The sequence below is a fragment of the Microtus pennsylvanicus genome, chromosome 13 (assembly GCF_037038515.1).
Source record: "Microtus pennsylvanicus isolate mMicPen1 chromosome 13, mMicPen1.hap1, whole genome shotgun sequence".
Lineage (NCBI taxonomy): Eukaryota > Metazoa > Chordata > Mammalia > Rodentia > Cricetidae > Microtus > Microtus pennsylvanicus.
This window is the reverse complement of record NC_134591.1, coordinates 67,916,365-67,932,081: the sequence shown is the minus strand read 5'-3', so window position 1 is coordinate 67,932,081 and position 15,717 is coordinate 67,916,365. Positions and strand designations below refer to the sequence as shown.

At 44.8% G+C, this 15,717-nt stretch overlaps 1 protein-coding gene across 4 annotated transcripts in view; it reads right to left on the bottom strand.

Moving 5' to 3' along the window:
• Positions 1–557: 557 nt before the first annotated feature.
• The window catches only part of Luzp1 (leucine zipper protein 1), a 74,340-nt gene continuing 59,180 nt past the window's right edge, over positions 558–15,717 (bottom strand). The window contains exons 3-5 of one of the 4 annotated variants that reach the window (XM_075945468.1): positions 6,087–9,261; positions 4,407–4,651; positions 558–3,823 (exon numbers count right to left, since the gene is read on the bottom strand). In XM_075945468.1, coding sequence (XP_075801583.1) covers positions 3,652–3,823; positions 4,407–4,651; positions 6,087–9,149 — 3,480 coding nt within the window. In that variant the 5' untranslated portion in view covers positions 9,150–9,261 and the 3' untranslated portion in view covers positions 558–3,651. Of the gene's footprint in view, positions 3,853–4,406; positions 4,652–6,086; positions 9,262–15,717 lie in introns of all 4 variants that reach the window. The other 3 variants (XM_075945470.1, XM_075945471.1, XM_075945469.1) reach the window with 3 other exon arrangements.

The following is a 15,717-nucleotide window of genomic DNA, read 5'->3' as shown; positions in this document are numbered from 1 at the left end:
GGGCTGGCTACAAATGGGACCCTGTCTCCAAACAGGACTTTGTTTTTTGAGACAATTTATGTGCGTAGTTGTGGCTGTTCTCGAACTCATTCTGTAGACCAGGCTGGCCTCGAACCTGAGGAGACCCACTTGCCTCTGCCTCCCAAGTGCTGGGACTGAAGGTGTGCAACATCACCACCTAGCGCGACAATTGTCTTTGACAATAGATAAGCCTAAAAAGAAAATAGAGCAAAGAGGTAGCTGCTGGTTTGGTTTATTTCTAGACAGGGTTTCTCTGTGTAACAACAGTCCTAAGCACCCACTTTGTTGACCAGGCTGGCCTCGAACTCACAGAGATTGCCTGCCTCTGCCTCCCAAGTGCTGGGATTAAAGTCATGTGGGCCAGCACCACCTGGCTTGTAGCTGCTGGCTTTAACTCTGGTTCAGTTAGAACAGTTTTACAGCATAAATTACAGCTAGGTATTTTACCTAAATTTGTGAAGCTCCGTACCAGCAGCACCAATTCAGAGATAAGAGCTGTGTCCAGGAATTATATTGACAAAATTGGCATCACTGACTCAAAGGAGCATATAGAAACGAGGGAGCTTTATTGGTTACAATATTGTGCTGCAGAGCCAACAGAGAGCATTACAGCCTAAGGACACATGCAGACAGGCAGCTTCAACTATACACATGCACCCAAGGAGCCCTGAGCCACTGCCCGTGGCTGTGCCCTGCTTTCCAGAGGCAGTTCCTGGCCTCTCTGGTCCCGTACTTGGAGCAGGAATGTAGAAGCTGCTGCACCTAGACTCCAAGGGGCAGAGGTGAAGCCAGAGCCACCTGCCTGGACAAGCAGGTATGGACCGACAGAGCTGAGGCCCCAGTAAAGGGCCGATCATGCGTAAGTTTATTTAAGGGCTATCTTCCTAGCCCTCCCAATCTTTAAAATACAAAAAATAGACTTTATTCTCTTAAAAATACATTCCGTTCAATACATGTTCTGAGCTGTGAAGCAGCAGGAAAATAGGACCTCTTTCCTATGACCTTGGTTGAGGTGTTGAGGAGAACCCTGTTCCCCATTCAGGGTGTTCAAAAAAATCCCTAAAAGCAGCTCTTACAAAGCAGTCTTTGTCAGGGAAAAAACCCATGGTGACACAGGCAGCCGGGAGCCAGCCTCTGTCCCTGCTTCTTTACTGACCCACTAAATCTAACAACTGACACTGCCCAGGACAAGAAGTCCATTACTACTCTAGACACCGGCCGTTGCTGCAGGAGAGGGATGACTGGTGTGCAAGCTTGCCTGTAGCCTTGGCCCCACACAAATCCCTTTAACTCATACTCTGAACTGTTTCACTGCCACAGAAACAGACCTGGCATGGCTTCCTGCCTGCTGCCCTACAGCCTTTTCTGACTGTTTCAGTACCCAAGTGACAGGGAACAGCAGCAGGTAGAGGACACCAGCTCTTCATCTTCAGCCAAGCAGTTCTAGAACCAAGTTCTTCTAACTCAGAACTCTCGGATACACACCTGCTGGCTCAATTCAGCCATCTACCGAGACCACTGAAGAGAAGCACTTGTCATAAAAGTGAGCCTGTTGGTGGGGACTAAGGGAATATTTGGCTTGATTAGACAACAGTTTGACTATGGATCTTCCTTCTATTTGGAGGCTTCCTCTAACATCCAGCTTAGACCCAAAGGTTACATCTTGGTGATCTTTTTTTCAGAAGTGATGTGCCTTCCACCCTTGGAATTCCAAAGCACAGAGGAACCAAACCCTTCAAATTTCACTTGCTTAGTATAAATACTGTTGTCTGCAATGCTGAAGGCATTTAAAAATAAAATCTACTTTACAGCGGTTCAACAAAGTGTGCAGATTAAAGAAATAATATCCTGAAATAATTGTTACAATCAAATGCTATTGCACTCGGATTTTCAAAATGGCAGCCCACCGCTGTCCCTTTTCCACAGAACATTTCAAATAGCAGCAGGTGTTGGTGCTGCTAAAACGTGGAAAGATCCAGACTTTGGCACCAGGAGCTACAGCACCAGAATACAGGGTTCAACACCCAAAGACAAAAATTATTGGCGTTATCTTTTGAAGCAGGGCTTGGTGCCCTTATTTCTATCTGCAGAGAAGAGCCACAGACTGTTTCCTACACTCTTCAGTGGACCGCCACAGAGGTTTGCTTCCTTTGAACTCAGGGCTGCTGACTGGCACAGGAGAGTGGCGGGGGACTGAAAGTGAGAGGTTGCAGCCTTGAGCGAAGGAGTTCTGGCTAGTGACCCAAAAGCAGCAGCAGGAACAGATCTTGAAAACACTATCCTAGTTGTACATCAAGTTGGGATGTGGAGGCAAGACAGATGGCAATGCCCTCAGGTTAGCAAAACTCCATTATAACAGAAGTGCTAGCAAGTTGTTCCTGTCCCTGGGGATTCAAAAAAGCAAACACAGTAGATCTCCTCACACCCTGGCAAGATGGCTGAGTCTGTCTGATGCAGACAAGGGCAGATGGTGCCAGTGTGTGTGCTGAGTAAGGGTGGAGGAGATTACTCAGTCCTCCTGAGGATGTCCTGAGTCTTCCCTGTAGCCAGGAAATTCACAGGAGAGGCACGGAAACAGGAATCAAACAGATCTGTTACAGAAAGCACCTAGCTTGAAAGCCAGGAAGCGTGGCACTGGGGGACACTGGTGCCACATAGACCTGAGACCACCCAATCTAATCCCTTCACCTCAGACTGAAGACAGGCCTTACAGAGTTCTCTGAGCTCACCCCCATGACAGAAACATGAGGAGAAAGTATAAGACCAGGAAGACAACTGAAGGCAGACATTCCCCAGCCTCCTGTGAACATCACCTTCCAAAAGCAAGAGTCAGCTCACGCAGCATGGCGAAAACAAGTTTGGAACACCAAAGTTAAGGCCTTAGAGGTCATCCACTCCAAAGAACTCATTTGAGCTGTGAAGCAGCAGTGGCAGAACACTTGCCTAGCATGCCACGTCCTAGGTTCAATACCAGCATGCACGTGTGTACACACATGCGAGCAACAAAACTCATTTTAAAGATAGGGGAAACTGAGGCTCCAAGAAGACAATGACTTGCCAAAGGTCACAGAGTGACAAGCCAGGAGAGATGGGGAAAGTGGCTTCGAGACTCCTAGTCTAGTGATAAGACAATGACATCAATTTCACAAAGGTAGCCATGGAGGATCCCTTTGAACTGAAAGAATGCTTCAAAAACTCCAGCGACAAGCAAACAGTTCTTAACCTCCCCATGTAGTTGGTATGAGGAGATAAAAGGTTTTTTTTATTTATCTGCCTTCCTAAAAGGCTTAATGCACTTTGAACTGCATAAATCTGAGGCCCTCAACAGGCAGAGATATTGGCTTTCCTCCAATGAAATCACTGATATAATGATCTACTCGTAGACACAAGGGCTTGCTTTTGTGGGAATGGAGCATCAGCAGTCAGCATGGTAAAGTGCAAGGCCTCCTCCATGGGGCGGAAGAGGAATGGGAGAGAGCAGTCAGTCCATGCCTTTCATGGAGCTATTGCTTGTGGAGTGACTAAAGGAATCCACTTGTTTTGTTTGCGTTCCCACTTCCTAGAAGGCAGAGTATGCTGAGTCAGCTAGCTCAGTCTAGGGGATTTTCCCAAGATGAGAATGATGAGAAGTCAATTGAAATTTCCAGTCCCTGGGGAGAGCTGAGGTGATGCCAGCAGCAATGTTGGTGCCCAGGAAAGGAGATGCGTGAGATCTGTTTCCGATGCCTTTGGAAGGTGAGCCACGAGCTGGAGTTGGAGGACGGTGTCATTCCATTTGGTGTCATGCTCTGCCTCCCAGAAACTGGTTAGCCAAAAGCCAAGTCAGGGAAGCTTCAACATAAGGGTAATCCCATAATTACTTAGGGACAGCAGCACAAACCCTTTTTCTGTTTCCAAATTCTCAAGAACTCAGACAGGAATGTAAGCCCCCTAGATGGAAATGATGGCTGATGGTTCTTAGTGGGGGACCCCTTAGGGCAAACAAGGAGCTAACTGGATATGGTAAGGAGACAAATCGGCATCAACTACACGGCGAAAGGGGCTGGGCTTTGATATACAAACAGCTCACCAAGGAGCAGAGAAGAGAGCTTTTGGCTGCCTAGAGGTTGCTGCCTATGGTGATGGGTTTCTATCGCTTCCCATTTTGGGGTCTGAGAGTGGGAATAGGGACGAGAGAGGACTACTCATGCATCAGGGAAGGCTGGGCCTGAGGACTGGTTTGTAGTCTCTGATCCTATCCGGACAATTGGCAAAAATTACCTGAGCCATAGCCTGGCTCTGTACAGTCTCCCAGCCAAGGCCTTTGTGTCTAGCCTGATTAACTGGCCTTGGAAAGGTGGGGAGGAGCTGAGAAGCAGGAGAAGGGAAGAAACAGCAGACTTCACCTAGCTGGCTCAGTCTTCCTCAGTGTAAGGCCTGGCTGGCTGTAGTCGCTCCTCAGCCCAGACTCGCTCAGGCTCTGGCAACCCCTGCTTCCCAGGCAGTTCAGAATGCTCCAAGGCGCTGTGCACTCGCCTGCTGATAACAGACGTGCTGTCCTCCCCTTCCTCCTGTGCCAATGAGTAACACAAATAGAAAGTGAGCTGCAGAGACGGTACAGGGTCTCTTCCACTCTGGTAAGCTCTCCCACCTGGAATAGACACCACATTACACAGTAACTGCAAAGACTTCTTTTTTTTTTTTGGTGGTAGTGGGGCACAAGTCAGTATAAAACCCCTTGGAAATAAAGAACTGAGGATACCAAGAGGCCCTAACTGAAAGCCTGTTTTAGGCTCTGACGGGGAGCAGGACCCCAGGTGGCATATGTGAGAGCCACTTCCTTGCTGCATGGCAGGAGTGTGCTGAAGAGAAAGTTAGCTCTTTAGTTCCTGTGTATGATCTAGGAGAAAGCCACTCACCTTCCTCTTATACTATTCTGTCCCCTGGCTTGTAGCTCCCTGAGACCTCAGCAAATCCTTAAGACTTGAGATAAGCATCTTTCTCCCCACTCTTGGAATTCTGCCTTGCCAATATTCTTTGTCAAATAGTAATGAGTATGAGCAGAAAAGGTAGGCAGCCAGGGTAGAGGCATTCCACAGAGGAATCTTAGGTTCCAATCTGCACTCGGGTTTATTCATCTGGACAACCTTCAATAAGTCGCCTTGTCTGTGACCTTCATCTTTACCACTCACAGGTGGAAAGTGAGGACAGTACTGTTCATAGTGCTGTTTTAAGGGACAATGGGTGAAGTCAAATGTCAACCTAAAAGATTGACAGGCTTGTCCAGTTAACCCACAGTCGCCTTCCTTTTAAAAAGGTGCTAGTATGGGCTGGAGAGAAGTCTCGATGGTTAAGAACACTGCCTATGGTACTTCCAGAAGATCTAGGGTAGATTCCCATCACCCACGTGGCAACTCACAACCATCAGTAACTCTAGTCCCAGGGTGTCTGACTCTCTCCTAGCCTCTGCGGTACCAGGAACAGACTTGGTACACAGACATACATGCAAACAAAATACCCATATGCACTAAAGAAATAAAAATGTGAATTTTTAAAAGGTATTTGTTTGTCTAGAGGCAAGATATTTTCATGGTCATGGGGTTCAGGTCCAAGACACTCCTGGGGCCTTCTCTGTTCTGACACTGGCTCTCTGACACTTGGTTCTGGTTTCATCCATCCTTTGATGAGCCATATGGAAGCACCCACACACAGACAATACAATGGATCAGGCCCATCTGGAACAAAAGAAAGTGACACTTGGATATAAAGCTCTCACTCCCCCTATGTGGCTGTCCACAGAGACTTGCTGACCAACTGAGGCAGGACAGAAAAGAAACCTGTTCATTGCCATCCACAGGTACCCAAGAGGTTCCTGTTTACTCTGGATCTCTTGGGCAAACCAAGGAACAAATGCCACTTTGCTTGCTTCCCCTCCTCATGTGAAAGCAAAAATGAAGACAAACTAAATGAGGGGTGCTGGAAGTCATGCTGCTTTCTGCCAACCCTGAGACTCAGTATTTCCCAGCATCCTGGGTTCCCTAAATCCTAGACTGAAGAAATAGGAGAGGAAGGAAAGTGATGCTCACCATGCTTACTGAGTGGTTCCAGGAGGCAGCAGTGATGGCGTCTCCTATCCGATTCCTCCGGGTGAGAACTTCTGACGCGGTGAGGCTACTTTGGGTCCTTCTGGAGGAAAGTTCAGGACCATCCCCTGCATTTCCTACCTTTCGAGTGCCCTGTTCAGAAGGGAGGGACCTGGGCTGTTCAAGCTCTAAGAAGTCTGTGGAAGACCTCTGTGTGTAGGCATTGGTAGATTCCATGTGCCTACCTACTCGAGTTTGGGTGTCTTCTGAACATTTCAAGTCTCGCTTACTCTTCCAGGCATTCCGCACAGTGACGTGTCTGGCATCTGCACAGCCCACCTCTGAAGAGGCACTGTGGCTTTTCCACCTGATTGTCTCCGCTGGGGGGGCATGACTGTTCCTCTCCACAGAATCGGATGGCTTAATTACAATGCTGCTCCGGGAGACCACTGTCTCTGGTCTATTCTTGGGAGAGCCATCTCCCGTTCTTTCAGCTTCTGTGAGCTGCAAGGTAATGTCATGTTTATGAATAGAGAGCTCGAGGGGGGAGTTGACATGGTTGCTAGCTGCTGTGAGCTCTGGGGGCCCCACCTGGATGTTGCTGGTGGAGGTGTGCCTCTCCCTTGGGACCTCTCCTGGGACGGCTCTAGGGCCACTGTTGTCGGTGGGGTAGATGGTGATGCTGCTTGTCACTTTGCTTGGCACAGGTTTAGAGGTGGATTTCTGCTTCTCCAGGACAACCTCAGATCCAGATCCTCCCATGATTTTTTTCACATCCTTATCAATGATAACAGGTTTTATAATTGCTCTAGACCGCAGGGCCTCTCTAGGGCTGAAGGGCCTTTGGTTTTTTACCCCAGCACCATTGGCATCTGGCAATTCTACAGCATTGGAGGAAGCTCTGGTAGATTTCACAGATTCATTTTCTATTGCAGCATTTTTATCATTTTCAAATAGGGCAGTTCTAGGTCCCCCTCGGGACTTGACCTTTTCTCTAGAGTTTGGCTGTTGTTTGGGCTCTGGCTCTGGAGTGATAGTTGTGCTCACCAACTTGGCAGTAACAAGAGAGTCTATGTCCAAGTCATCATCCGAGTCTGGCTTCTCTCTGTCACTGGATTTGATGACACGACACCTTAGGGCTTCATGCTGGCTGCTGTCTTCCATTACAACTGCTACAGACTGATCAACTCCTTCTTTATTTGGCACGGAAAAGCCCTGAAGTATATTTTCTTGGCTTCTTGAACTATAAGGATACTTTGATAAAATAGGAGCTTTAGAATTTGGAAAATTGGCATCAGCCTCCAGGCCATTAGCAGCCTTTTTGCCCTTAGAAATCCCTTCTGAGGAGGCTCTTCGGGATGAGGACAGAGCTCCGGTGGTCTTAGAACAGCCAGAATCTACAGACTGAGTTACTTGACTTCCATTGCCAGGCACCTGTCCTCTCTTCCCACAGTGTGCCTCAGAGGTCTCAGAAGTCTTATCACCTCTACCCATTGTATCATTAGGAACAGACCCATGGGCAGAGTCATTGAATGTTCGAGTTGTCTTCTCAACTTTCCCCTTAAGTCCACTCTCAGTGCCTGGCTTGGGAGTTCCCTTCCAAACTTTATTGTGCTCCTGGGCAGCAGGGGGGTAACGGCTAAGCACTGATGGCTGCTCCCTATTCTTTTTCCCTTCAGTCTGAGAGGACCCAGGTAAAAATCGGTCTTCAGCTCTCTTTGTCTCCTGAGGTCCACTGTCTGTACCCACTCCCGGGTTAAAAGCTTTTGCTGCCCTTCTGTTGGTGAAAATAGGAGAAGAAGCCTGCTTATTGCTTAGAGAATAGTTTTCATTATTGAGAGCAAACTCCCTGTTCCGGATCCTTTCCCGCTTATGTTGAGGAGACAGTTCCCGGGATGTGTGCCTGGACATGGATGCCTCAGCCCCATGGCCTCTTAACTTAGTCCTCTCGTGCCTGCCTCTGCCCAATAAGAAAGCATCTTCCCCTTCAATGTCCCCATTTCCTAACTCTTTCTGTTTCTTGACTTGCAGCTTTGTCTCCTCTAGCTGGCTAACTAAGATTCTGTTTTTATTCAGTTCTGCTAGGTAATTATCCTGAAGGTCATTGTTTTTAGCTTTCATTTTCTTAAGCTCTTCTTCCAAAGATTCAAAGTGTTTGATTTGTGTCTTAAGTTTCTGAATCTCTTGGTTGAGGTCTTTGACTTTGTTGTCCTCCTGGTTCCGGTTCTTTTCATTTTCTGATTTGTCTCTGGTTTCATTCTCGACCTGCTTCAGGTAGTCCAGACTGCCCTTCCTTCTGGATTCTTTGGATGGCAGTGTGGAGGAGATGCCATCCTCAATGCGCAGGTCACTCCTCTCCAGAAGGGTAGAAGCATTCCTTGTATGATCTCGGTTCATTTTTTTGTTCTGCTCAAGTTTTTGAGTAAGCTCTCTTATTAATTTTTCATTTTCTTTCTCCTTTTCATTCAAGTATTTTCTTTCATTTACAAAGCTCAGGGTTAATGATTTTAGCTTTTCTAATTCTGATACTAAACTTTGCTCAGTTTTATCCAAGCGGTCCTCTGAAGATTCCAGGTCTTTTACTTTGACTCTGAGCGTTTCCAACTCAGAAGAGATTTTCTTGGTCAGATTTCTCTCTTCATTCAGGCTCAAACAAAGCTGGGAACATTCGTTCTTGCTCCTGCTCAGAGCCTCCTCTAGCTTCTCTAGATCAGCCATTCGTTTCTGAAGCCACTCAATCTCAGATTTTAGCTCTCGGGTAAGGTTTTCCTCCTCTTCAAGTTTCTCCTTCATCATATGGCACAGGTCCTCTGCTCTCTTGATTTCCTCATCTTTACCTTCAATCTTCAGTACCCGCTGGCGCAGCACCTCAATCTCAGCCAGCATGCTGGAGTTGCTGCCCTCTGCCTGGATCACCTTGTCCTGGAGGTCCAGGAGCTCATCCTCAGCTTTTTGGAGGTTTTTTGTGGCTTCCTCCAACTCATCGAGGCGGCGGCTCAGGCTCTGTAATTTAAACCGCAGATGGCGACTGGAGGCAGAATCCTTGTAGCTGGCCATGTCTGCCATGTCTACAGCCAGCCAAGGTGGACTGCTAAAGGCATCCGACTGCACTGGAGAAACTGGTTACCTTTCTCTTGGCATCCACAACCTTCTTTGGCAACTGAAGACCATTATAAGTCTATAGAATGGAAGCAGAAAAGCATGTCAGCAAACTTAAAAAATATATTGTTAGTTTGACAATAGCATGGCATAAGAGTTCAGGGAACCCCAATTCTCGTGGCAGAGTACAAGGATATCCACCATATGCACAACCTCTACACTTTCTATATTCACTAAATATAGAGCCTTTCTTCCTTAGCTGTAAAATGAGAATAGTCCTCTCTCCCCAGTACCCTTGTGAGAACATGGGTGAGCTCTTGGTAACAACACACTAAATAATCTTGCAGTAGGACAAGGGGAAGAGAGGGAGAGGGTGCAGACCAAAAGAGGGAAGAAGTAATATTTGAAACAAGTTGGTGAAAGAACTTACATTTAAAAAATACTTCCCCAAACAGAACAAAGTTAAAACAGAGCAGACACAAAGATACGTAAGAAAACCACAATTCATAAAAGCAACAGGTCTTAAGAAATTGTCTCAATCATTTGGCTGTTCTAACACTGGATCATTTATAAACACCAGATGAGGTTCTAGAAACGGGGAAAATGCAAACTCGGGCCACCAGCAGGGTCTTCTATGCCAGGAACAGACCTGGTGGTGTCCACTCGTAGGAGAGAATCTTAAATCTCTGGATTTAAGTAGTGGAAGGACAAAAAAGGTTAAAGGCCCTTTTGTAAGGGTGAGAGGTCCAACCACCTCTTAAAGGCCCCACCTTTTAATTAAATCAGGGAGGGTTAAATTTGAACTTGAGTTTTGTGGGACACACATTCAAATCATAGAAACAACGGACCCTTACCTGACTGGCAAGTAGAAGACAAAAGACTTGGTGATGCGTAAGAAGTAAACTGTCAATCTAAGCCAAGTACCCCCTACAACCACTAAACATGAGTTTAATTTAATGAACTCTTGAGCACCATCAATGAACGAGAGAAGGCATGTGCACAGCACATCTCAATACTACCAGATGACACTGTATTCAAGGCTCACAGTCAAGGCTATAAACAACTGTGGTGGCTGGTGTCAATTGTCAACTTGATAGACTCTAGAATCACCTGGGAGATGGGCTTCTGCACATGGGGGTGGGGAGCTGATTATATTCATTGCTGCCCACTGTGGGTAGCCTTTCCTTGGCAAGGATCCTAGACTATGTAACTGGAGAAAGGGAGCTCAACAGCAGCAGCATGCATTGCTCTCTCTGTCCCTGCTTGTGGATGTGCTAGGATCACTCAAGATGCCTGCCACCTTGGTAGACTGTGCCCTTGAACTGTAAGCCAGATAAACCCTTTCTCCCTTGAGCTGCTTTGATCACATCAAAAGAAAAGTCACTAAAACACTCACCTCAACAATTCTAAAAGAAATCTTAAATTAGACCACAAAGGATAAAACAAATAAGTACCAGAAGACAGCTGAAATACATTTTGAAATGAAAGAAAATACAACTTTCTCAAATTTGGAGGATAAACTCATAATGACACAAAAGAGAAGGTGGTAAGATTTTTTAAGAGCCAGAAGACTGGAAGTGTGCTGTGAGATAGTGTCTTCTGTGTATGACAGGGAGTTGCACTCATGAAATCTTACCATGAGGTTGCCCAAACCAAAGTTAAACAATGACACCACTAGATAACATCCCAACATGGATGGGGGAAGTCCCGCAAGGCCCAACCCCTAGATGAAGAGAAACAAGCAATGGGTGCTAATTCCAAGTGGTCAACCCTAAATAAATATTTACTCGGTAGGGCTGTGTGTATGTAAAACAATAATTAAAGACGTCATGAATTCAGTTATGACCACCATATGCACATAGGTGTAGAGGATGAGAGAGTGGGTGTAAATGATGAAAATACAATATTTGTGTATAAAATTCTCTAACGTAAGAGGTTGTAGGATGAAAAAAAAAGTTGAGGGATGAAGTGAAGTGTTGCTTAGAGATCTTGATGGCACCGGGTACAGATGGTAGATGAACTTGTAGCAATCAGTAACCTTGATGATTTCATCTGAAGAAACAAAAGGCAAAGTAAACAGATGGTGGTAGTTCCAGCTGCCAGGTCAGCATGAGACCACTCTCTATCAGCTAGTTAAGTAATTATTCATTAAAATTAAGCAGAAGTAGTACAGAAGGATGAGTGGAAATCAAACTAAAACAAGGAAACAAATAGAGGGTGTTAAAGACAAAGCTGGCTCTGTGACCAGATGATGGGGCTGGACGGTTTAGCCACTAAGAACACTTGATAAGTAATTGTAGAAAACTTGAGTTTTAGTTCCCATTACCACAACTCCAGTTCCAGGGGATCCAATGCCCTCATTTGGTTTCCACAGGGACCTGGATGCATCACACACACACACAAGTAATGAATCTTTTAAAGAACTTTTTTTTTAGATGTCCCCAGGTTTGCTTTAAAAATTACAGAGCAGAACAGATTCAAGACTCCACATGATGTTTTGACATTAAATATATCCTTTTACAATGGAAAAGATAACAAAATGAGGACTGTTAGAGGCTAAGAAATAATATAAAATTACTAGAATCAAAAATGAAAGAGAAAACACTACACATACATATCAGAGACATTAAAAAGATAGTAATTTATGAATAAATTTGGCAATTCAGGTGAAATGGACTAATTACCTGAGAGTCACAATCTATAAAGAAACTGATCATCAATAATCTTGCAAACAAAAAAACCCACAAAGACCCAAAATAACTACATACCAAATGTCCAAATCACAGATAACATGGAGGATATAGAGTAACAGGAATTCTCAAGTCCATGCCAATGGTAATGCAAAATGGTATAAGCACTTTGAAGACGGTTTCTTACCAAACTAAGCATACTCTTACTATCTGACCCAGCACACATTTTTACCTTGTTTTCATACCCAAATGATTAAAAAAAATTATGTTCACATAAAAACTAGTATGTAACTATCTGTAGTAGCTGTATTTATAATTGCAAAGAGATCTACTCCAGTGAACACAGGGATAAACTGTTTCATCTAGACAATGGAATATTATTCAGTTCTAAAATGAAGCAAGTTATCAAGTTTAAAAAGGTTAGCAAGGTATAACTTCTAACTAAATGGCATCTGAAGAAGGCAAAATTATGGGAACAGGAAGACTGTTCCCACAGTTTTGGGAACATGGGGTTTGGGGCAGTAAAGTAATCTGCATAATACAATTATGGATGCATATCATTTTACCTCTGTCTAAACCTATAAAATATACAAGATCAAGAGTGAACCCTAGACTGGATGTGGTAACGCACATGTTTAATCCTAGCACTTGGGAGGCAGAGGCAGGAGCATCCTTATGAATTTTGAGGTCAGCCTGGTCTACATAGTGAGTTGCAGGCCAGTCAGGGATTCACAGTGAGATCCTGTCTCAAAAAACTCTAAAGGAAAAAAAAAAGTGAACGCTAATATATAGATGTCGGGTGACAGCAATTATTATGACCTAAATAAAGATCAATATAAATGTCATGATTTTTAAAAAGATCACTGAAGAAAAGAGTGGGACTAGGAAGACCAAGCAGGAAGCATTGTGGTAATCTAGGCAAGACCATTGTGGCTGACAGCAGCACTGAGAAGTGGTCATGTGAACATAGAACCCCATGCTTTTGTTCCTGGACTGCATATGATGTATGAAACACAGTGAAAAAATAAGGATGACTCCATGGCTGCTGGCCTGAATTTGCAGGATCGTGCTGTCCTACATAAAATGCAGCTGAGTGCAGATGAACAGCTTACATTTGTGAGGGACTTAGTGGCCCTCCAAAGACAACAGAGGCCACGAATACACAAGCATGGGGGTCAGAAGAGAGGAGGTCTCAATATCAATCTGCAAGTCAACAAAAACAGATGGCCTATAAAAGCAATGACATTGTCAAGGAACTGAGTGAACACAGAGAAAACAAGAAATCAAAGGTCTGAACCCCAATATTTTATTGGTAGAGATGAAGAAGAGCAAAGGGAAAAAGCAGGTAGGAGACAAACTGGAAGCACAAGCGTACAAGCATGTCATGTCATGGAGCCTCTCAGAGTATAAGAAAAAAAGCAATGATCAACTGTCAAGTAAGACTGCCAAAGATGGAACTATCAAGACTACAATGTCACAAGGATCACCACTGGGGCTGAGGAGCTGGCTCGGTGATAAGCATTTTCTTCAGTCTACGAGATGCCTGGGGTTCCATCTCCAGCAGCACATGGGCTGGCAGAAGTGTCCAGCACTAAGTAACAGGAATGGTGTTGGAAACAGTGACAGAATCAACAAGGATTTGTGTCATTGGGAATTTAAGGGCAGTGACATGGTGGATGACGGCAACAATGAAGATACTGGATGATGTAGTCTGGTAAAATCAGATTCAAATCTACGGGAAAGGATGGAAGAACACAGTCTGAGCTGTAAGAGAAAGTCCAGCATCAAAAGTAAAATTGTCTTTCAACAACCCAACAATAACTGCAGGTTAGGCTTGAAATACCAAATGCCTTTGGGAGACTTCAGGCCACTGTTGCAATGCATGTCCAAAGACACCAGGTGGAGCCCTCGCACAACTCTTACAGAACCAACACTTGGGACAAACACTACCACCAAGGCTGGCTTTCTCCCTCCTATCACTCTGCATCCATCTCGATCCAGCTCTTTTCTCATCTAGGCTTTTTTAGACTCTCTCCCATCTTTCCATAGCCTACAGGCGTCCACATTCTCCAAAACTGGATAGGGAGGGGAGATTTTGGTCGTTTGTTTAGTGGCACAGCAAAAGCCTTATCTTATACACAAGGAGGGGGAATTAAAGACTCAACCAATTTCCTATGTTCAGTGATAACAAAGAATAAATGGTTAAAAGATTTATACTAGCATGACAGTTAGTGGAAGACAAATGACACCATGTGTCCACAAAGTGCTGTAAGGGAGTGTATCGTTGTATATAGCTCATATGGTGTAAGGAGATGGCTTTATCTTATATCCCAATCATGCTTTTCTTTTTTCTCTTTTTTGGTTTGTTTTTCAAGACAGGGTTTCTTTGTGTAGCTCTAGCTGTCCTGGCCAGTCTCAGAGATTTACCTGCCTCTGCCTCAAGGTGTGGTGGGATTAAAGGCATATGTCACCATGCCCAGTTCAATAATGTTATTTTTACAAACGCACACAGTTGGGCAAGGGAGCATGGGAGTTAGTCAAGACTTGATGTAGGTGGGTCTTCTATCTATCTGTTGCTTTTACTGGTTAATTAATAAAGAAAACTGCTTGGCCTGATAGGGCAGAATTTAGATAGGTGGAGTAGACCAAACAGAATGCTGGGAAGAAGGGAAGTGAGACAGCCGTTATAGCTCTCCTCTCCAAGATGGACGCAGGTTAAGATCCTTCCCAGTAAGCCACCACCTTGTGGTGCTACACACATTATTAGAAATGGGTTAATCAAGATATGAGAATTAGCCAGTAAGAGGCTAGAGCTAATGGGAAAGGCAGTGTTTAAAAGAATACAGTTTGTGTGTTGTTATTTCAGGGCATAAGCTAGCCAGGCAGCTGGGAGCCGGGCGGTAAACTAAGCTCAGCTGGGCGGTGGTGGCATGTGCCTTTAATCCCAGCAGAGGCAGGCAGATCTCTGTTGAATTCAAGGCCAGCCTCGTCTACAAGAGCTAGTTCCAGGACAGGCTCCAAAGCTGCAGAGAAACCCTGTCTCGAAAAACCAAAAACCAAAACAAAACAAAAATAAAACTAAGAGGGGCTGGAGAGATGGTTCAGTGGTTAAGAGCACTGACTGCTCTTCCAGAGGACCCGGGTTCAAATCCCAGCACCCACATGGCAGCTCACAACTGTCTGAAGATCCAGTTCACACCAATGCCATAAAATAAAAAAAATAAATAAATAAATAAAATAAAACTAAGAAGCTCAAGACAAGCCTAGGAAACTCAGTAAGGAATGCACACAAAAACAAAACAGCAAAAAAAAAAAAAGCCTATCCTCAGCTAACACTCTCAATACACCCCCTTTTTTACTAGTTTATACTGCACTTTTCATGAACAAATTTCTTTAAAAGTAAATTATAATATTAATATTGTCAACTTGATACAATTTGGAATCCAGAGATGAGCTTCCAGGCAGACCTGTGAAGGACTCAGGGTAACTGAAGGGGAGGCCCCACACTAGAAGTGACTGGCACTATTCCCCAGGGTTGGCTCTGTGGGTTCAATGAACAGCCTCCTCAGGTTTCTGTTTACACCAGACCAATCATTTCTCTCAACATTTTTCGCCAGGATATTTTATCAGGAAACAGGAAAAGTAACCAAATTTTATCACACTGTATGAAGTTCTATTACTCAGTCTATCGCTCCCTATTGCTGTCTTATTTGTAATTTGAATTCTCAGTACCCAGCAGGGAGCCTGGCACACAATAAATGCTTTAAACTTGGTGACTATGAGTGGCTGAATGAACTTCCTGATGGTTCAATGGCTGCCCAGACACTGGCCACCAACAGAAAACA